Here is a 24372-nt window from a genome sequence, read left to right as displayed (position 1 = left end):
ATCTTTGTCCTCAGTAACACATTCATTCCTACCCACTACTGATAATGGAAGATACCAAGAGATAGATGTAATCCCTGGGAACAGTGGCCATTTTATGGTGTGGGAGGGTAGGAGACTTGTTTGCTCTTAATGGTTTACTTGCCAACAGATACTCTGCAATGACTTGATATGCTGGACAGGAGCTTCTGTATGGTTCTGCTCACTTGTGATGTACTCCTTGACTGGTTGTGCTACTCCTTTTTGAGTCAATGTACAGTAAAGCACAACAATGGGCTTTTTTCTAGAATGTTCACCTGCTACAATTTACCCCAGAAAAATTGACCTGGGGTAGACAAGTAAGATTTAGCAGTAGTCATCTCTAAAGCCAATTAAACATAATCATATTGTATCTTTAACTATCCCATGTATACATGACAGATTTCAAAACACTTATTCTGAAATTCCCTTATGCTACCCTATCTATCTCCTTAAGAAACCTTGAAATTCCTTCATAGAATCTTCTATACTACTCAAACACTTGATTTCTACCAATCTCAGATACTTCAGAAAGATTATTGCCTGTTCCCCTCTGTAAACTCTAAGCTTCCTTTCAGCATACCCATCATGAGTCTCCATTATTTTAAATAGTCATCTATCTATTCTTTTCTAAATTAATCAAAAACACCACAAGCATGGTTCACATACATAAGGCAGCTTTTGCATGAGGAGGTTGTTATACCATGCAGAGATAAGAATTCTTAGCTGCCGTTATTTAACATTTCTGGAATAGTGAGCACTGTTTAGCAATGGATAAAAAAACACCACCAGGGGACACAGCTTTGATTATCCAGTATTACATTTTTTGACTTAAATATTTTGATACTTAAAGACACTTGCAGCTTCTCTGAATTAATTAAGTACTATAAGAACCCATAATTCAGGTTGAAATTACTGGCATGATACTTCAGTGTGGTATGCTCTTCTATATTTTATTTCTCATCTCTTGCTTCCTCATTATCTATCTGTCTATTGATTTATTTATTTTGTTATGGAAGCCAACAGATATAAACAACTTTATTTTATTTCCCACACAGAGAGGGAGAGAGAGAGATGGCACCCTGGCAGGCCTTTAATTAATAGTCTCATTCCTGGATCATTGTTTGTATTTATTCTTTTCGGGAAGGAGGGACAAAACAGTTCTGCAGAGGCATGTCTCCTAAGTTGCATTTTCATTTTAGGGGAGGTTAATGTAGACATTCATCTTTATTATCTCAACACATCCCCGTGCCTCTTATCCATCTGTCTAGCTGTCCTTATTTTTGGTTGTTCTGCACCAACACTGATATCCTTTATTTCTGGATTCTTGGTAAATTATGTAGTAAAATAGTTTAGTATCCTTCCAACACATAAAATATTTCCTACACATTTAAGAGATGACTGTTTTTCAACACTTGGTGTAGGACAAAACAAACCAATTGAAGCTGATGACTCCGCTTGTTAACTCTACACATAGAACTAAACAAACAAATTAAAGCACTTTTAGTTTTTGGAACACCTTTCCCAAATGACAAGTAGAAATACCTTTTATAATAGAAATGAGACTACCAAAACATGAACACTGACAAAAGCAGCATTTAATTATGTGCTTTATTATCACTGATGAGTCTAATTCCAGATTATGTCACAGAAATCTGTCAGGCTAACAAGCACAGACTTCTATAAATAACTAAAATATTAAACATTCTGTCTTCAGCATAGCTGACAGTCTTGTAAAGCAAACTTACAATGAGTGAAATTTTAATCTTTAATGTAAAAGAACTTACCGGCTCCCCTCTCTCTCCTTTGCTACCATCGGATCCGCGGTCGCCCTATTAACATTAAAAAGAAATAATAAATGATTTCAAATTTTTCAACTGCATTTATTGCTCTTATTTCTAGTCCAAATAAACAAAGTAGTCACAATTTTAGTACTAGTAGAAACTTTGAAATCATATACACTAGAAATCATATACACTATTTAAAACTAAACTAAAACTCTTCTTTTCCAACCACTGGCTTTGCTCTTGCAATAACCCAGACTAACCTTTTGTACCTCCTTGCTATGTGACTCTTTATACCCACTCTTTTTCTTATATCTAACACTCTACATTACTCTCTACAAAACTGTTTCTGTTACTTCATTTCTAATAAAGGCATAAAATCTCTACTTTTCAACTTCTTACAAAGATGTAATAGAGTAACTAGGTACTTTACTTGTATTTTTATACTGTACATTTTTCTATGTAATAGAGAAACTAGGTACTTTACCTCATATTGTACTCAAATGCTTTTAATTCTATCTGAAGGTTTAATGTATATGTTTTTAGATTTTATTTGTATATGTTGATATATTATGGTACATTTTTTGTTTATTCTTACTATAGTAGTATTGTAGAGGAGCTTTTCTCCCCGGGCCTCCACTGAAAATGGACATGTATCCAGTTGGACTAGCCCGGTAAACAAATGTAAAATAAATAAAATAATAAATAAATGTCCCCCTATCAGACCAGCATTTGCTTTGCAATGCTTCAAAGCTCATTTCAGAAATAATATACCATAGATGTGAACTTCAACATTATTAAAAAGCACAACTCCTTTGATAAGTTACAGAGTTCTTTGATATTATATATAAAAAATGGAAACTATGTAACAGACCAAGTAAACTTTCAGAATAACTGTATTAGAACTCTGTGTCACAAAATATGGAAGCTTGATGGGAAAAAATGCATGCAGTGAAGCTGAATCTTGACTGGTGTAATTCAGGGTATAGGCACAGAAAGATGGTATATTAGCACTGTGTAATAAATGATTTTCATACAAAAAGGTAATTTGTATGTATGGTCATTTTCAACATTTTGGGCAAAATTTCATTGCACGTTTTTACAAACGGTTGACAGTTTAATGAAAATTTTAAAACAATGTTTACTGTAGTTTGTAATGTTGCAAACATCTTTCTGACTTAACCTTGGCAGCAAGCAGTTGAAGCCAAATTTAACAGATTTATGATCAATTTTATTATAAAAATGATTCCATAAATGATGCAGCTCTAACAGAATCTCCATTCCTTAGCTCCAGTACCATGTGAATTATTTATCATTAAGTATTTTAATGTCAACTGTAGAAAGTTGCAAGTCATGTCATTTGCTTCTTTCAAAAAATAGTTAGGAAAAAATACCTCAGGGTTGGTTAGATTTACATTCAGTGCCTTGTATGTATTTCTGAACATCCGGCTAAGTACCTACATCTACAAAAGTTTCCATATGTCACTAGGAAAAAAGTCTTGACGAAATTTAAGAGTTTTGCCTTTTACCAAGAAGTGAAAAATGAAATAGCACCAAATAAAGAGGCATTTATTTAAATTTGCTTTCATTTATCTATTTGTCAGCCAGGTAAGTGTGTTGGTCCTTTTTGCATAACTCTCAGACACAATTCAGCTTATAAGGACAAGAGTAAATACTATCTATTGATAATTTATAATTTACAGTAACCATACCTTCGATATGTTTTGGGAGGGGGGAACTGGAGAACTCAAAGAAGACCCGCATAGACATATGGAGAACATACAAGCTCTCACAGACGGTGATAGAAAGTTAAGGCTGAACCCAAGACCTTGGAGCTAAGATCAAGTGGTGAGACACACACACATTTAGGAATTAGTGTTATTCTTTAAAAGTTTACTATTTATTCACAATGTCATCAAAAATGTTCAGATTAATCATAGTGTACATCAGTCTACACACTTTATAATAATTGGTAAAACAAATTATATAAAGAAAAATAAAAATCACAAGACATTACATGGCAATTAACAAATGGACTTTGAAAATTAACAATAAATTCAATGACAGATGAAATACAATGAATTAGGTAAAAATGTCAAAAGTCTATAACAGCCCATATGAACTGATGTTACAAAACATGAAATGCGCATAATTCATATGAAAGGAACAAATGTAACCGTCACCTCTGATCTAGTGAAGCACAGTTTATCCCAGAAGAAGTAATTTAAGATGCAGGTTGTTTAAGCACATATGATTTAAAGATAAGTATCTGGTAAAATTAGACAATCTACAAGTGATAAAAGTTCTCATTATTTTTTGCAAAGCATTACGTTATTGTTAAAGTAACATGTCTGTGATCTGAGTGACAGTAGTGATTATTCTGTGGGAAGGATACATTGCTGCTGCTTCTAGGAAGCTGTCATTACTGGCTGAAGACAATGGCTGCTTTTTTGTTTTTTTGTTTTCTGCCATTGGTTTGTTTTAGTTCTTAGCTCAGCTATAATGTAATTAGCTTTACTTTGCACAGTGCTGTGCAAACCTTCATTGAATAGATGCAGATTCTTCAACTGACGTTTTACTCCTAGCAAGCTTAGTCAGAGTCATACCCATTAGTAGGCAGTACTAAAAGTGCTACCTCTTTATTTAGGACCAAGTTAAGTTACTGTAACCTACGTCTGTCTTATTACACCACCTCCAGTAGTTAACTGTTATATTATAGGCATTTTATGGTATGCAGTAATATATAATTTTATTTTACTTTACATTTGTTGACCGGGAAAGTCCGACTGGACACATGTCCTTTTTCAGTGGAGGCTCGGGGAGAAAAGCTCCAGTTACATCACAGGTACATAAACATATATGCTCAAGTTAATACAATACATATGGTGAAATACACAACAAAAACAGGTTTCACTCATAGGTAAATATGACCTGTTAGTAGGCTCATAGTTAAATAGTTGTCAGATAATAAATTCATCTTGCAGTATAATACATTCTGTACAAACTCCACACTTTAGGTATATTGTAGCCTTATGCAGCTAGGATATAACAGTAAATAGCAGGTTTGTATGCAGTTTAATAATGTTTTTTTTAGCTTATTAAAGCAGGCAGTTTAATGTGAGAAACTAGAGTTTAGATTATCCATGAGAAAGATAGTCTATGCTTATAACAGCAGGTAGTTGCATGTTAGAAGCTCGACTTAACATTGCCAATGACTGTAGATATTTCTAGTATTTCAGCCTTTACCCAGGGGTAAGACAAGAGCATAGCCAGTTGCTTGTGAGGTGTGTTTTTAGTAGTTTTTTGAATTGTGTTGTGGAGTTATTTGATGCTATTTGGGCAAGTAGGGAGTTCCAGAGTTTGGAAATGTAGCAGCTACAGAGAGATTTACCTGACTCATTGTTATGCCTTGTAACTTCAAAGAGGTTAAGGGTGCTTGATCTCAGGGTTCTTGCTGTGGTGTGAGGGTGTATTAGGTTTTGGAGGGCTGCAATCTTATCTGAGTGATGGTATAATGTATGTGCTAGTGACAATTGATTGAGTTGAAGTATTTGAGGGAACTCCAACCCAGTTGAATTTCTTGAGAGCTACACAGTGGTGTGTTCTATATGCTGATTCAGTTGCAAATTTAGCTATCTTATTATAGCAGGTTTCTAGTTTGTGTAGTTCTGTTTTACAGAGGTTGGTAAATACTGGGGATGCATAGAGTAGGGTGGATAGTAGATATGTCCTGGCTATAAATTAAAATATGTAATAATACGGTATATACTATCACATCCATAATATACTCAAATCATAAGGATTTATCAAATGAAAAGAGAATCACTTATTATGTTGTACTCATACAGAAAGAGGTGCTGAGCAAACCAAATACTATACGAGTAAGTGTTATACCTCAGTGGTCTAAACTTGTACACTAAATGGGAGGTGAGCCGACTTGTCTTCTGTGAGTTGGCAGCCTCATAGCAATTAAAAAGAAAATAACCAGGACAAAAGTGATGTGAGAGCAAACATTTATTCCAACTATGGCAAAAGACAGACCGGTTTCGGCAATCCAAACTATGCCTTCCTCATAGCAATTGGCATCCTCACATAACATAGCACCTGCATGATGCTCATGGATAATAAAGTTCTACTTTCACCATCACAAACTACCTGACAGAGTTGCAAATATCTATGTAAGATGGAGGCTTCACTATCAAGGAGAAACACAGTCTTTGAGTACCACAAACCTCCACAGTACTCCACACAAATGCACGAAAAAACTATCATATGGTAAGACTGTGAAAGAGTCATTGCCAAATCTTCCAAGACTACATCCATTTGGAAATTAAAATATGCAATAATACGCTATATACTATCACATCCATGACTGTAACCAGGAAAGTATCAGCCCAAGATGAGCATAATTAAACCCTTGATTAATAAAAAAAAATACTGGTAACTGGTAACTACAAATTAAGATGCACAGACCCTACTCCCACAAAGCTGGACAAAAATATGGTGATGGTGAGCTGTCCTTCAAGTATCAAGATCTCTGTTGTATTGAGGGCCATCAAGACCCTTTGAATGAACATGCATGACTATAACATGGTGGTGGTCTACATTGGTATAGACAATATATCAAGCAAAACTTTAAGGAATTTGAAGAAACATTTCTGAGCTCTCTCTGCATGTCTCAAATGCAGCAAAAACGTTGGCATTCAGTAGAATCCTACCTTCAACAAGAATGATATCAGGGTTCAAGAAAAAGATGACGGATTCCAACAATTGTGTGAACAGCTAGTGCCAACTGAGATATGTTTTAGGCTGGAATGAACTGCAGTACAACCCTAATGATTTTGTCAAGGATGACTTTCCCCTTTCATTCCATGGCTTCTACACACTGACGAAAATCTCTGCTGCCCCATAATGTCTTTTTAGTCAGGGTCCAGCTAATGGATCTTCCAGCCTAAAAAAACATAACATATAAATTATTTTTGATAATATGATTGCAGTGCTTTTGAATGCCAGGAATCTAAATAAAAATGGCTGACCTTGAAGCCCTACTGCATTTGGAGAAGATTCATTATTTAAAGTGCAAAAGAAAGCATCCCCTCTATGCCAATGTTTTGCTCCTGTCAGAGTTTTAAACCTAATTATAGCTGTGGTGGATATCCGTGTTTGTTAGAGATCCATAAACTGAACTTATTAAGATTCAACTCACTTAAATAAAGCCAACTATCAGAACATAGCAATTTATGACAGGCAAAGAGCTCAGTAATATCTATGACTTGTGATAACACAACAAACAAGTTATGAGTTTCAGTATTACCCTATTAATAGGGTAGATATTTACGGCTATCTCTATCTTAATTTTGTCATTCATTTTTAAGACCTGTTATCCATAGTATGTTTTATATAAATAATGTTTTTTACTAATTTTTGTCATTTTAACTGATGCCAGTTAATTATTAATGATTTTAGTCAGTTATTTAAATATCTGCTAATCCAAATGTTTAGGAGTTAATTAAGGACAAATATGTCTTATGGAATATTTCTAAAAATCTCCGTTAACATCTTTTGGGAATGACACGCACTCACTATGTGCTAACACCTAATTCTCGTGAAGTTTTTATTTAGTGGGAGTTTATCATGATAATATTCATTTAGAGGGCAATTAAATACAAATGCTAAATGATTCTTTGATTTATTCTGCCATTTTGAAGTTTTTTTAGAACTAATACAGATGGCATGCTTAGGTATTTTGGGTAATCATTTAGTTTGTTAATAAAGCTAATGTTTACTTAGTCTATTAAGCACTAAATTCAGATTATATATATGCTAATATGTCTCTTGCTTCCATAGTGAATAATTACTGTATAAATGTTTAATGTTTCTAATAGTAGTGTATGTAACTCATCTCTAAAACCGAACTGGAATTAATATCTGATTAGTTGTTTATCACTACTATTTTTGTCTTAATTTAAAATATATTTTCCGTTTTTTACTTTGTTTTCATGGGCTCGAACCAACGAAGGTTGATGGTTGGGATAGGTAGTCTAGCAGATCTAGTTTTCTTTGCTAGACTAGGAATTTATCTCATTCCATGTATAGGGTATATTAAAGTTTATATCAGAGTGAAATGTGCTAATTTTTTTGTTATTTAACTGTTTTCCTAGTTTTGAAATGCCTGGCACAAGTGTTTTACTTTTATCTTTCATGGGGAAAGTTATTTGGATTGAGATAAGTAGAAATACAACAACTGATATTCTATTGTCTATTCAGGAAGAGTATTATGTATACAGGATTCTATTAATACAAGTTCCTTTATTATTTATCTTTATATAATTCTGATATGGATTTAACATTGGTATCCTTAAATACTAATGGCTTAAACATCCCATATATGAGAGCCAACCTACTAAAGCATTTTAAACTAAACAAGGCTCTAATAGTTTTTCTCCAAGAGACACACTTTAAAATAAATGACACATTTATGTGGTGAAATTTTTTTGAAGGTAAAACAAGCAGTGGGCATTAGACGCACTGTCAATACAGCACACCATGACCTTTCCAAAGAATTTGATACTGCACTACAGGCCTACATTATTAAGGTAACTGCACTCCAAATTGATCCTTTTGTAGTTAGATGGCAAGCAATTTGGCTATGTAACATAACTAGATTGTGAGAGTGTCAGGTACAACCTCAGAGATCATGAAGGTAGACTGCTGGGGTCACACAGGGATCCATGCTAGAACCGATACTATTCAACACATATTTCTCTGATCTTTACATCAAAAACAGGGGACTCTGGTTAACCATGAAGATAATTGTAAACTGTTTATTTATACTCAAATCTCCTTTTGAAAAACAGAAGCTACAACGTGAACTTAATGGTGTTAATAGCTGGAGCTCCAAAAACTGTCAAAATGTAAACCCCAAAAAGTGTAATATTGTTTCATTTGAGAAATAAACCTTCCACTCAGCTTTTAGCATAGAAAACACCCAACTGAAAAACAAAAATGTGAAAAATATTGCAGCACAGGTAGGTAAATTCCTCTCCATTGATCATTATATAGGAAGAGTTGACAGGAAATCCTTCTAGTTTGCACAGTTGATTGGAAATGGTATTTGTTTTAGATCCAGAGAAGTCCTTAACCCTCAATGTTCTACAAAGGTCAACTGCAACATCGAATTCAATGTCCCATTTAGGATGTAGCTTACAAAACATACCAGACAGCTAGAGAGAAATCGGAAGTGTATAATATCTACAGAACAGGCCCAACAGCCGAAAATACCACCAGACATGCAATTAGATGACAGAGCAAACTGATCACCGCTTTAACTGTAGATGGAGAAAACCGCAGTTTCTGAGGGACCCATACGTTTAGCAGACAGATTCACAGGTAAGTATTTAATCTGTGGTACCCCAGAAGACACAGCTATATTAGAGTAAGAATTTGTAATCTAGGTTATTTAGTAGTCATGAGCCCAAATAACGGACTTGTAAGCCTGAGGTGCTTAAGACGCCCACTTAATGTTTTATTAAGAAAAAGGAAATAGAAGAAAGGAATACGAGAGTCACAGACAAACGGAACGTATTCTGAATAAAGAGGTAAGGAAAGAACCAGCATAATCAAATGCAAATAAATAAATCAATAAATAAATAATAAAGGCAGATGGAATGAGATAGGCAGCTATAGATCTCAATATTGCCCAACACATTTAAAAACCACTGGCTCTTACAAAAATAAAATGTCATGCAGAAATTATTACAGTTTATATTATTAAGCCTAAAAGTGAGCTAAATGGTAAATTACATAATTCATTTATAAGAGACAGAATAAAATTTTATATAAAAATGATCAGCCAAGAATAAGGCTAATAAAGGAAGTAGAACAGATAATATCAACATACCCTAAAATAACCCTTTTAAGTAGAAACTTAGTTTTAAAGAAAACAGTAAAAAAAAAACTAAAATACTTATATGGAAGAATGCATTACTTAATTGATTAAACAATCCTGCCATCTGTATATGTTGGTAGTAGCTTATGCAGATTTTAAAAATTCCACAGCAATTACCAGAAAGAATCATAGTCCTTTTTTACAGGTGCTCATATAACAAATGTACGCATTTTACTCAAAAAGGCAAAAATAAAGCAATCATAACATAGTCATCAATACATCCATGCATATAAATAAACACACAAAAAATATATATATATATATATATATATATATATATATATATATATATATATATATATATACATACACACACACACATGTGTACATATATATATATATATATATATATATATATATATATATATATATATATATATATATATATATATATATATATATATATATATATATATATATATCTATATGGGTCCCATACACTAGATCAAATTTTCACTAATTTGAAATAGTGCATGGAATGCTCACTGCAGCAAAAGTGCACTTAATCGAAAGTGCACTTACGTGAAGTTCAGTACAATGAATAGGTGCTGTGCTGAACTTCCGTGCAGTACTCACAGACCTTAGGGTTAGGGCACGGATCATAGTAAGGGGATAGCCCTTTACCATGACCTGTGCCCTAACCCTAAGGTCCGTGACGACTGCAGCGCAGTGAAGGACATAGCAATGTCCTCCACTATGGTGCAATAGTCATGAACCTTAGGGTTAGGGCATGGGTTAGGGTAAGGGGATAGCTTTACTAACTATCCCCTTACCCTAACGCATGCCCTAACCCTAAGGTCCGTGACTATCGCACCATAGTGGAGGACATAGCTTGTTTTTTATGTCCTCCACTGTGCTGCGGTTTTTTTGGTAAAGTACACTTATGCAAAAGTTCACTTTTGTTGAAGTGAACTTTAGCAGAAGTGAGGCTTCCTATTACAAGTTCGAAGTAGTGAACTTTCATTCTTGTAATAGGAATCTGTATATATATATATATATATATATATATATATATATATATATATAGATATATATAGATATATATATGTGTTTGTGTGTGTGTGTGTGTGTGTGTGTGTGTGTATTGTTCTATATCAGATGATTGACTTTTCGGAAACTCGAGACCAAATGATTGAGTTTCCGAAAACTTGAACATCAAAAAAAACCCCTCACAAAAATATACCTTTTTTGCAGTGGGGCAAGCTGCTCTGCACCCCCCCCACACCCCCTACAAATTATATATTCCAACTTCAAGATAACACTACAGTGAGGAAAAGGGTAAATTTTCTGATCCTCACTGTACCACAATCTCCATTCAAATGCTCTGAGTTTTCAAAAACTTGATCATATGGAATCGAACATATGGAGTTAAGAGTTTCTGAAAACACCGTCAACTGATAGGAACCGATATATACCTGTCTTATCTGTGTACACACACACGTACACAAACAGATGCACATGCATAAATAAATACATAAATAAATAAATCTATGGGTGGTGGCTGAAAAAAGTCCCTGGAGCTCTCACAATGATGTTCCAGATATTTATTATTAGCTTGGTGGCAAAGAAATTAAGAGAGTAGTAGAAATGGGCCTATCAGAGACCCCCTCATGGCTGAAATTCCTAGCTTTATAAAAATGATGAGGTAATAGTCAGACTGTGTTCCACTAACTCCAAAGAAACTGCTGTTCGACATGAGAAAACTGATATGTGTCTGTGCTATAAATATAACTGTTCCTATGGAATGTGATACAGCTGCTGTCAGGATCATTAAGTCTGTATTTTGCAATTCAGTCATAGCCAGTGTGTAAATTTTATTAAGAATAAAGAAGTGTTCCCAGACATGCTGGAAGGACTAAGCTGATAGAACATAACATGGACACAACACCTGAAGTGAAAGTAAGAATGACTCCATAGAGAGAACCAGAGTGACAGAACAAATAACCAGCGCTAGTTCAACAGTTTCAAGGAGATCACGTCAGCTTGTAACAAAACAAAGATTTATTAAAAGTTTACCACATTGCTCTCATTCCAGTCACAGAGAGTTCTATGGAATCCCACAAACAAATACCAAATTTACCTTGGCCACTCCTTGCATGTCTGAAGCAAATCATCTAATTTCTTGCTATATTTTTGTTTCACAGGAATTTCATATTTCTTACTGTATCTTTAGATTTAAAAGTTGGCAATTCAATCTTAAATAATAACTAACAAGTATTGTACTAAATTTGTAATATGTGATAGTTCTTGGTATCACTTTGCAACACTCACTTTTTTATACTAAAATGTATTGCACTTTTAAACCTGTCCATGTCAAAAGTTTTATTAACTTCTCCCTGGTGATACAAACAGAAAGAGAAAGCATTCACTCTCAGGAACAAAGTAAACATCCAACATTAGTCTCCCAAGAAATTTTACCTCAAGCAGTTCTAGCACATGGCAACAAATTACACAGGATAATTAGATCAATGTCCCAGACCATTATCACCAGCAGAGTGTCACCAAGGAATTGCTTTTGACAAATCTTTGGTCAATCTGCCTACATTCTCCACTAGTGTAATGCATGAAACACACCACCGATAAAAATGCATAAACACACATTTAATAGCAAAAAAAAAATTAAAAGTAGCTCTCTAGATTTTCCAAAATAATTTTCCACGACTACATACAATACTTGCAGTATCTTGTTTCTGATATCCAGTCCTTGAAGGTATCTCCATCATAAATGCTAAGTCTCCGACAACCACTTTAGCAAGCATTTTTTTTAAAGTGTAAGCTGAATGTCTTAGTTTGGATTTCATTTCAGCTCAAAAACAAAAATCATCGGGTGTTCTTGTTTCAGGTTAAATCCAATATAAGCCCAAACTGGACCATCCAGCTCCACAAACAATGCTAAGAGGATTAAGGGCCTTAAACTATTACCCTATGAAGCATGACTAAAAAAGTTCCAGCTCTTCTCAGTCACTTACCGTCTTCTCAGAGGTGACCTATGTCTGACCTATAGGGCCATGTCAAACCCTGAAGTAATGGACATGCTTCACCTCAAAAAAACGAGATCCCTCAGAATCACTCATTCTAGCGACTTGAACCAATGTACAACAATAAACAGGACATGCTGGAGGGATAGATTCCTGTCCCAGTGACTCCCCTCACTCTGGAATAGAATCCCAATCCATATTCGTCAGAGCTCCTCTCTGACCCTTTTCAAGAGAAATCTTGATGAGTATGGGTAATCGTAAGTTCTACCCTGGGATCACTTCAGGAGCCCTGTTGATAGAGGCCCAGGTTACTAATCTAATGGGGAGGCGAAAGCCATCACTCTGTGGCTAGGCTTATAAATGCCCATGGGCAGATAGCCTAGTACTTACCTATAAACCTATGCTCTGTCCTTATTCATGATGAACCTTTGTATGAAGAACTAACATCCTGATGTGTGCTCCATCATACAACTGTCAACTGTCAGTGAAAATTCCATTACATACCAAATACAATTAATTAGCAGACTAATATGCTGTAAGAATGATTCAAGAATGAGTCACTTTACACACAAACGTCTAAATGCAATAAAGGAAAGATGTCATTATCTGTCTCTCTATGTGTGTGTGTGTGTGTGTGTGTGTGTGTGTGTGTGTGTGTGTGTGTGTGTGTGTGTGTGTGTGTGTGTGTGTGTGTGTGTAGGTATAGCTATAGATAAAGATATATATAGATCTCTCTCTTTCTCTTTCTCTCTCTCTCTCTCTATATATATATATATATATATATATATATATATAGACATAATATTTGTTTCAAGCAACTTTATCATCATGGATGAGCAAACATAGTTTTCTCCATTTGAACAGAGTTCTTTAAGAAGGCATTAGGCCCCATCTCTATATTCCTATATAGAGGCTACAAAACGTTGAGGTTGCCTTGATATAGAAAAATTGCAAGTTTCTCATTTGAGATATCTTGGATGAAAATAGATTAAAGTAACACATTACACCTCTCATACCACTTTATTAATCTATATTTTTTTACAATTTGCATTACACTTCTTACTCTGTTCTCCTTAATTTCTTTAGTAAGTACCTACGTATACTGCCTCATATAAGGGACTTGCCACAAACACATAAAACTTGTTTTGAAATAAAAATGATTTCTTGGCCTACCGACCAATCTTCCTGGTTTCCATTTGCTGGCAGGCACTGAAAGATTGATTTCTTCTCAAGATGGTTAGTAGTCTTATAAGGAACAACTAGCCAGTGATAAGTTTCCAAGTGTGCAAGCTCGTGCTGTACATTTTTATTAATTATCTCATGCTTTCTGAACAAAAATGTTACATACTGAATTTAAATATACGACTGGATATTTTGAAGCATGAAGTTTGAATGGTGTCCACTATGAATAATCCCATTTTGTTTAATTGATAAATGACTATCTGACCCTAAAATATATAAGACTGTTGGTGATCATTAATAAAATGCATGGCACTTCAAAGGTCAGGAAACTATTTTTCTTTTGCTGGGATGCACCCCCCCTTCCCGCAAACCCTGACATGAAGGGAAGACCACTCCCAAAAACTACATGTGTTTCAACTTCAAGACTACACAGACTTGGAAAAGAGGGAAGAGAAGAAGAAAATGTAAAACTCATTTTCTATACCTTTTAAATGTAGCCTCCATGACAATATACCATAGGTATTTTATGTTTGATATTCCCAGGGTTGATCACTTCACTGTCAACAGACAGTAACATGCTTGATAAAATGGCATAAACTAACACAACTTAGCAGAAGCTACATGTGTGTCTTCTCATGTGATTTATTTGACTCAGTCATATACCACAAAATTCCAAGACTAATGCTACAAGGGACCCGTTTTGCACCAGATAAGCTAGAATTCCAGAAGTTCAGAATAGTTTCTTCTAGGAAAGTCACGGACATAAAGTTGCTAAAACTGGCACCTACTACTTTCTTAAAGCAAAACATGATTTTCATGGTGTTAGATTACAGACAACCATTATTTCTGAATCATTTAAATCAAATTAATGCAAAACCAAATGTAGTCTAAGAAACCGAGAAAGATGGACATGTATCGTACATGTAAAATTCTCCTCAAGTAGTCATGTGCCTTCCTTGAATGAGTGAAGTCAGTCTCATCTTCATAAATCAGCCTCTGCCAATAATATATGCCAATGCTCATTCCAAAATGGCTGCATACAATTAAGTGAATCAGCACCAGTGCTGAAAAATTATGAATACTATCTACTGTGTTCTTTGGCATGGTTTGGGAGCATACAAAGGCTAGCACAACACCACAGTTATGATATTTATATCTAATCATTAGAAGCAGCTTTGCAATTGTTTATTTACAAGGTTAATGAATATAGTCGTTAACATAAAAAACACATTCATACAAATGCTTTCTTATAGTTACTGGGTCATAGTACTCCAGTAAGTGCCAATAACACTTTTATAGTTTGGTTCAATAGTCCATTACCTTTTCCAATAGTATCCCAAACACATTAATACTAATATATCACAGATATTTGAGTGATGTTTTTGTACAGGTTGGGAGCTTGCATTTGTGTCAAAACTGCAGCTTCCCAAATACAGCTGCAGTTTTTCAGTCAGGACAACAGATTGTCAAATACATCTTCATTACTGCAGGGTGCCAGTGGCAGCTGGTGACTTCAAATCAAAGGGGAGGGTGGCTTGCAGGAGACAGCTGAATGGGTGGGGCCAATGAGAAGGGGTGTGCCCAACTGAAAAGGGGTGGGGCTATGGTCAGAACCACAAAAACTGGGACTTTAATTAAATACGCTGCCCTGGGTACCAAACTGTAATTATGAGAGTCCAATCAAGACAAAATGAAGTGTAGAAGAAAACAAAATATTTCAATGCATTGGGTGCTTGACAGCTTACTTAATATCTAGATCGAAACAAAAAGGTTGTGAGGCATGAAAAAATACATTACTGGGATGCCAATCAAAATCAAGTATAAAAAACAAGCAGCACTCAACTCAAACCACTTCTCCTTGCACTGCAGTTTTAATTATAATTTATATTCAACTTTATAAAAGTACCAAGTAACATGCTGAAAGTAGCAATCTCTGTGGGGGGCACTTGTAAAATGTTTCTTATCCAAAAAAACCTGCTGCCTGACAACAACTATCTACTTATTTCATGGGGAAAACATGATCAAAGTAAAAAATGAACAGCAAACAAGAAACAAGCTCAAGATAAATTGCTTAAAGGATTACTGCACAGGTTTTAGACCACACATGATAGATTGGCATTCTGTTTAATTTATGGGTAAAGCCTGCAAAGATGACTGCAAGTCTCTAACAAATGTAATGAGCTTCTAGAAATACTGTAATCCTGTCCTTTATTACAAATACTGTCATATGCATTTAAATACCTAAGGGTTATATGTTAGCTAGTTATGTAAATATTATCTGCATGGCAACAACAAAAATGCTTTCAATGTTGGTAAATTTTTAACAGTATGCTTATTAAAGCTTACTTGCATCTTTCAATCTCAGACAAGCTTACCTAATGGTCATTAAAGCATTGCTACTTAAACACAGAGCAATAGGTACTGCAACAACATACATTTTCTGAATAATAAGAAGCATAAATCAACAGTATAAAAATATGACAGAAAACCAGAACATTCTGCAAAATCAAGGACAGATGAAAAGCCACTGTAGTACTTGTGGCTACCTTGGATGGGGGATAGTCTGCACACTTACACTACATAAATGTGCCTTGCCTTGACTGGATACATCCAGAGTCACTACATGGGGGAGTGGGGTACAGCAAGTATGACACAATTTGAAATGTCTCTGGCTGACGGTGATGGCCTGACACATTTGTCATACCTCTCAACCGCAGAGCAAAAAATCTGGGCAAAGCCAAAAATAGAAGTGGAACAAAGGCCCAAAAATAAGGACAATTTTAAATATTGCTCTTATAAACTTAGAAAGATAATAGAACAGTAGGTCTTGCATTAGTATGGATTTTCTAAAGGGTATGAAATCTGAAACTCAAATGTCCATCATTATTTTCTAACTTTAATCTTTTTGCCACTAATTTTCCAGAAAAACACAATTTTAAGAAAAATGGACCAAAAATGTGATACAAAAATATAAAATAACAAACAATACAGCTGGGAACCTGTCAAAAAAGGGTCTATTTTTTAATATTATTACTGTTAACTTGAGCAGCTGACAAAATAAGAGAATCTACATGCATTTCTGAAATAAAAATAATTTATATCTCTGCTCATTACAATTATTTATTAATTGTAAACCCTCCTCGTTTTCTTCCAAAATTGCCATTTTGTGGAGGGATTATTAGGGAGAGAGCAACATTTTGAGCCAAAATCAGGGACAGTTCACAGGTTTGGATATACCTAATTCTATAAAGTGATTTATTTATGAGTAAATCTCAACTTATTAACACAGGAAATTTGGACAAGGCCAAATATATTGGGGGGACATACAATCAGTACTAAAAATTGCTCTTGTATAAACTTAGACAGTTGATACAATAACAGGAATGATTTGGCATGCATTTTTCTGAAGGGTATGAAGTCTGAAACTCAATGCCCATCATTATTTAGTGACTTCATTCCTAAATGATTTGCCAGAAAACCACAAATTTTATGAGGAACAAACCATAAATAAGAAGTAGAAATCTATTCATTCTGCCAAAATCTGGAAAGTTGAAAGGTATAGTTCAGTGGGGGCTGTCTTTGAGTTTGCCACCCTCCCCTCCCTCACAAAATCATGGTTGAATGGGGCCTCCCCCTGCAGCCATTCCAAAGTCCCATTACCTGGCTATTTCACCCCATTTGCCATAAGCACTGTAATATGCATACTGCTTAACTTCTACAATGATTTGGATTCTGTTTAAAAGTTTTATTTTACATTATGCAGCACAAACACTAATAGACATTTGCTAAACAAAGCAATGCAGTCTCACAATGAAATTAGACTTGGCATTAAAACTTCTCTGTCTATGAAACTCACATTCATTAAAACAACATTGAAACCCACATTCAAAGGAAATACATCTGGCCAGTGGCAGATAAATATTAACTTTGGGCTGTTTTCAAATCATATGCCCCTTGCACACAAAACATACATATGTTTTTTGGTACACCTTCCGGATTGTATTAAATTATATTCCTTGTATAATACAGTACAGTTGTTAGAGGGCATTTTAAATTTATTGTTTTGAACATTTTTCCAGTAAACAATGAAACAAAATGCATGCACCAATGATGACAAAACTGCCCAATTCAGAACATTACTATCATAAAAGTCTTAAACTTCTACTATCCACCAGTATCACTAAATATGCACAATCTCTGCAGAAGTAAAAGTCATCTAAATAATTCCACATTAAAGAGATCTGTAACTAATGAAAATGTTGCTGCTAGCAAACAACTTTATATTTCACTGTTTCATCTACAAATAAAGTGCCTGTTGCCTTTGAGGAATACATTGCCTATGCTACATTAAAAAAATGGTAAGCTAGTAATATTGCAATAGGGAATGGATGGCAAACTGATAACAGGTTCATTATTACTAGGTATCTCTGCAAAAGAGGACATTCTCAGGACTGCAGCATCCACACTCTTTAAAAGTACAGCACAGTATAGTATCAGCAATGCATCTACATACTCTGGGAGTAGAACCCACAGCCTTCTGCATCAAAAGCAAGTACACTACCTGTTGTGCTATTAACAATGCAAGCAGACTCAGCAAAAGCAGCACAAAACTTCTCTTCCCCTGAAGCACTCAGCTCCTTGTAAAATCCACTTGAGACTCAACTGTATCTCTCAACTTTGCAGCACAAGAACTCTGGAAAAAGCCAAAATTTATTGGGGGGTGGGCAAAAGCCCAAAAACCAGGGACATATTTTAAACAATATTTGTAGAATCTTGGAAAGTTGCTAGAATAAAATGCTGTGTTACCATCATGCATTTCGCTGCCAAGTTTTGGACACAGGACCCTGTGCACTACAGGCAGAGCAACCAACCACAATGCCAAATCAGCTGTTTCTTGAAAGACAGGAAGACTGAAACTAAAATGTTATCATTTAGGGAATTCAGTTCTCACCATAGCTCTCAACCTCTTAGCACAAAACACCTGGGCAAAGCCAATAATGGGGAATACAGACCACAGACATATTCACTGATTTCAGGTCTCACCATAGATCTCAAAATACAGCCACACAAATAGGGACAACTTTCAAATATTGCTCTTATAAACTTAGAAAATTGCTAAAATAAAAGGTTTTGTGTTACTTTGTACTTTCTGAAAAATATGAAGTCTGAAATTCAAATGCCTGTCATTATTTAGTGAATTCAAAATCCAGAAAACCACAGATTTTATGAGGAACAGAACAAAAATATGAGGCAAAAATCTGAAATGTTTTCACAAGTAGTGGTGGGTAGGGAATTCAGGCTCTTGCTACCGCATCCAAGGTACAGAGTTTGAGCCTGAGTTATTCTCTAGCCACCAGGTATATTTAACTAGGACATTTTACACACACACTATGTACCTGCATTTGGAGTCCATCAGCTTCAAAATCCCTTCCTGCAGCAGCTTCAAAGTCCCAACCCAGCTCCGTTGACTTACAAAAGTAAAGTGCTTCCAGCAAGAGCAGCTATCTAGTCAGCAGACATTGCAGCCCGATCCCCTTCCAGTCTATGTAGTTGTTCATAGGTTCATAGGTAGGTACTAGGCTATTGGCCCTAGAGCCTATATAAGCCTAGCCAAAAAGGTACCCTGGCTTTCTCCACCCAAGAAAATTATTTCCCTGTGTCCCTGTCGAGCAGAGCCACAGAGGTGATCCCCATGGTGAATTTCTCATTTCCCATCCAATCATCAAGATTTTTCTTGAAGAGTGCTAATGAGGAGCTTTGTTTGATATAGATAGGTAGTTTTTTCCAGAGTATGGGAAGTCTCTGGGACAGGAATCTATCCCTCCAGCATGTTCTGTTTATTGTGGTGACAAGGTTTAGGTCCCTAAAGCATGTGGTTTGGAGGGATTGGGATTTTTTTAAGTGGAGCATGTCCAACAGCTCTGGGTTTGACATAGCTTTATATATTAGGCAGAGATCACCTCTGAGTAGATGATATGCAATGGAGTAAAGCTGGAGATTTTTGAGACAGTCTGCGTAGGGCATCTGTTTGAGGCCAGTAATCCTCTTTGTGAGGTATTTCTGTGGCCTTTGCAGTTGTTGTAGATGTCTTGTGAGGTACATACCAAAAGGGGCATTGTACTCTATAATGGTTCTAATGAGTAACGAGTAGAGGGGAACAATGACCTCTTTTTTCCTGGATGAGAAACCTTTTGTGATGAGGTGTGCTATGTAGAAGGATTTCCTGATTTCTGTGGCAATGTGATTTTTAAAGGAAAGACTACCATCCACCTGTGTTCCAATGTCTAATCACACTTTTGGTATTAAGTAGACTACCATCTATGTGGTAGCTCATGGGTACAGAGTTTTTACCAAAGGGGATGACAATGCACTTTTTGGCATTGAGCTTGAGGCCATGGCTTTGAAACCAGGCATCTGTCTCAGTGAGGCCCTTTTGTAGGATGTCCACATTGTTAGGAGTTTTGATTATGGCTCCTAGTTTGCAGTCATCTGTGAACTTCATTAGCCAAAGACCTTCTGTGTTAGCCTGTACTTCAGAAAAGTAGATACCAAACAGGAGAGGACCCAGGACTGAACCCTGTGGTACTCCACTTGTCACTGGTCTGAAGTCGGATTTGGAGTCTGCTACTTTCACAGTATGGGTTCTGTCAGTGAGCCAGTTGGCAACCAATCTTGTGCCATAGGGATTTATCCCTAGTTTAGTGAGTTTATCTATAATTCTAGAGTGGGGGATGGTGTCAAAAGACTTGTTGATATCTAGATAGGCTGTGTGAACCACCTTACCCTCGTCTACGGCTTTGATGACTGCTTCAAAGAAGTCTATCAGGTTTAGGAGACATGATCTGCCTTTTACAAACCTGAACTGGGTGGGTCCAGCATTTGGAGATTGCCAGCGTCTTTGTTTATAAGTTCAATGAGGATACGTTCCATGGCCTTGCAGAGCAGGGTAATTAGGCTAATTGGGTGGTAGTTCCCGGGGTCCGTGGAGGCCCCCCTCCTTGTGGAGTGGGATAACCATCGATGTGCATCATTCAGTAGGCACAAAGTCTGAGGTGAGGCTATGACTGAACACAGTGCTTAGGTTGGGTGCCAGTTCATTCTGTAGTTCATGTAGAACACAGCCTGGGATGATGTCAGGTCCCACGGATGCTGTGTTCATGGCTTTGGAGAATGTGTTTTTTACCTGTGCAGCCGTGATTACAGGAACTTTGCATTCTTCCAGTATAGAGATGGGCCTTTTAGGGGGTGAGATGTTGCTAAAGTTAGCACTGAACCTATCTGCCAGGATGTTGGCAATATCAGATGGTTCTGTATATTTAGTGCCATTGTGCTGTAACTCAGAGTAGATCTGAGTGTTGCCATTGAGATTCTTGACATAGCTATAGAATGCTTTGTGGTTGTCTTTAGAATCAGTGATGATTTTGTTTTCATAACTAGCTTTGGAAGATTTTATGAGGGATCTCAGCTTCTTACTGAGGCTGACCAGAGAGTTCCTCCAATCATGGAATTTTACTCTTTTTTGCAACAGTTTCTTTCTTCTGTTGTACAGTTTGTTTATGGCAGGGGACCAACAGATTGGCTTCCTTTTTTTGGAGGATAGCATCTTGGTTCTGTTAGGGATAGCACGATCCATGCACTTGTGTAAGTGCTTATAAAGTGCATTTGTGTAGAATTCAGCAGTCGTACTTCTATTGACCATCTGCATGAGTGTCGTGAAGTTTGCCACTTCTGTTTTAAGAAGCGTGAAGTTGTCTTTGCAAATATTTTTTGTGATGGTTTCCCTAATGGGGTGGGGGTGGGATGTGGATGTCAAGGATGATTAGCTTGTGGTCGGATCTGACCAACGAGGAATTGACCTCTGGTGTGGAACACCGGTTGCCCATGTTGGTAATGACTAGGTCTAGGATATTGCTGTCCCTGGTGAGGGTGTGGATAAGTTGATCCAAGGCATTGGAAATTATGAATTCCAGAAAATGTTGAGCATAAGTGCTGGTACATGAGTAGTTTTCCCATTTAATGGTGGGTTTGTTGAAATCGCCCATTATTAGGGTGTTGGGTTGTACCCTAATATTTTCCAGTGTATCAAGAAATGAGGAGTAGGAATCCTGGGACATGGTGGGGGATCTGTAGCAAGTTACAGTTTGGATTGCAGTCTTGCCCAGAGTTAGTTAAACTTGGATAATCTCGGATGCATTATGCTGAGCAACTAGCCTGGAGGGTGTAGATATCCTTAATGAATATGGACACGCCTCAGCCTTTAGTGTTTCGGTCCAGGTTAGGTGGCTGAAAGGTGTGGTATTAATTATAGCCTGGTAATGCAGGGGTGCTCTCTGGAGCCTTGAACCAGGTCTCTGTCACTCCACAGATTTTGATGTTCTCCATTTTAAGGAGTGCCTCGAGGAATGCATTTTGAGTTTTAGACTTCTAGCATTGAGTAGCATTACCCTCAGATTTTGGTTGCTTGCACCTGTTACAGTGGTGAATTCATCACTTGTACCTTGCCTAAAAAGGCACTATAGGGGTGGCAAGAGCCTTAGCCGGTATCTGGAATCCCAAGGGTGACAGGTGCAGGCCATCTCTGGCAAAGGATCATGGTCTATCAATCATGTCATTCCAGGCAGACAGATACTGGATTCCCTTAGAATGACACCAGAACCTTAGCCAATTGTTGAAGTCAATCATTTTGTCCATGTACTGTGGTATCATTCTGGGTGATGGCAGGATGCTACTCAGGGCTAGGGTCATACCTGCCTGGGCTACAAGATCGGAGAGCTCCTCCATGTCTCTTTTCATGTAGTCCAGGGAGGTTCATCTCAGGTCATTCACACCAACATGGACAATGACAGAGTCATAGTTGTACTTGTTGTCGAGTGACCTGAGTGCGTTCATTATGTAGTGGATCCTGGCACCCAACAGGCAGCTGACAGTAACTTTCTCCTTCTTTAGCCTGGTGAGTGGAACATCAGTGTGCCTGACTATAGAGTAACCTATGACTAGAGTGTTGGGTAGGTTGTTATGCATTATGGGCTGTGGTTAAGTGGCACACTGAGTTTGTGGTCTATGTTTCATTTGGGTTGTGTTGGGGGCTGGAGGTTGCTTGTGTTTCTGCTTTGGAGGTCTCTGTTGTTTGAGCAGATTTTTATTGAGATCCTCCATGAATGTAAGTGTGTGTTTTGTGTTTCGATGTGTCTGTTTTGGTGGTGGAAGTGTTTATCTTCTCCTCTTGCTGTCTAGTCCAGTCTTGGGTGAAGAGAGCTTTGCTTCCAGTTTGTTTAAGTGCATCTCTCACAGGTTGTAGTGTTGGGTGGTAGGAGGAGAGGGTTGTCTAGCTACATGAGGCAATTGCTGCAATGCCCCAAGATGCCCAAATTCATCAGGTAGACAGGAGAAAACACCGGGAGCTGACCCTTGGACATGCTTGGATAGGTGTTCCTTTATTATGTACTAAAAACTCTTTTCTCTAGACATGTGAGGAAAGTTGAGTGCTGTAGTAATTTTTAGCTTATTTAGTGCTTACAATAAGTTCTGAACAAGTGTTGAGCTCAAAGAAACAGATTTGAGTGCTAAAACTAAAAAACTGGCTAGTTCTAAGGGAAAAGTTGAAGAGAAGACTTTATGGCACTGGGAATAGTTTAACCCTAGCTATATGGCGATGCATAAAATGTATTCTTTTTTATTAATTTTTTTTAATTGTTTAATGTAACCGTGGCAAACAAGCAAACTGATTTAAACAAATTAACCACATAGACGTCTGGGCATTTCTGTAGTCTGATGCCTTCTTTCTAATCTGGACTGGTTAAACAGCAGTCCAGATTAGAAAGAAGGCATCAGACTACAGAAATGCCCAGAAGTCTATGTGGTTAATTTGTTTAAATCAGTTTGCTCGTTTGCTACATGCGTGATGTTCTGAAAACACTGAGTGCACATGTGCGGAGTTCCGAGACTCACCTCTTTTTTATTTTATTTTTGATTTTCTATTACAGCTGGGGGGCTGCAGTCCTGCAGTCCAATAGCACGAGCCGTCCCTGCCTTCTCTTTTTATTCATTTCTGGAGACTGTTCCACAGAGTCCTCCCAAGGCTACAAAGGGCATCAGTCTGTCTTCCTTAATGATATAACCTAACTTATTCTACCACAGGTACCAATAGCGGGTCAATGTTACTGTGTCAAAACACATGTTCACTGAACATGTCTTAATCAACATGGAAATATTAACTTGTCAAAAACCCAAACAGCCGAGCTAGCAAATTTTTTCCCCGAGGAAAAAAAATTGCTCGACTATCATCAGGGATTTGCCCTTTTCCCCACTGTAGTGCGATCTTGAAGTTAGTATATTTAGTTGGGAGGGTGGGGGGGGCTTAGGGTTTGAAAGTGGGTGTTTATTCTGTATGGCCGAGTGATTTTTTTTCCCCTGGGAATAAATTTGCTAACTCAGCCTTTCAGGTTTTTGATAAGTCAATATTTCT

At 36.7% G+C, this 24372-nt stretch overlaps 1 protein-coding gene across 1 annotated transcript in view; it reads right to left on the bottom strand.

Annotated features, from left to right (window-relative positions):
* The window catches only part of COL19A1 (collagen type XIX alpha 1 chain), a gene marked incomplete in the record, with an annotated part of 3251042 nt that overhangs the window by 2237501 nt on the left and 989169 nt on the right, over positions 1-24372 (bottom strand). The window contains 1 exon segment of the mRNA XM_044063894.1: positions 1803-1847. Coding sequence (XP_043919829.1) covers positions 1803-1847 — 45 coding nt within the window.

The sequence above is a fragment of the Protopterus annectens genome, chromosome 2.part2 (assembly GCF_019279795.1).
Source record: "Protopterus annectens isolate FY-2018-M chromosome 2.part2, PAN1.0, whole genome shotgun sequence".
In the NCBI taxonomy this organism is placed as follows: Eukaryota; Metazoa; Chordata; order Ceratodontiformes; family Protopteridae; genus Protopterus; species Protopterus annectens.
The sequence above is the reverse complement of the archived record's forward strand: the minus strand, read 5'-3'. Positions and strand labels throughout refer to the sequence as shown.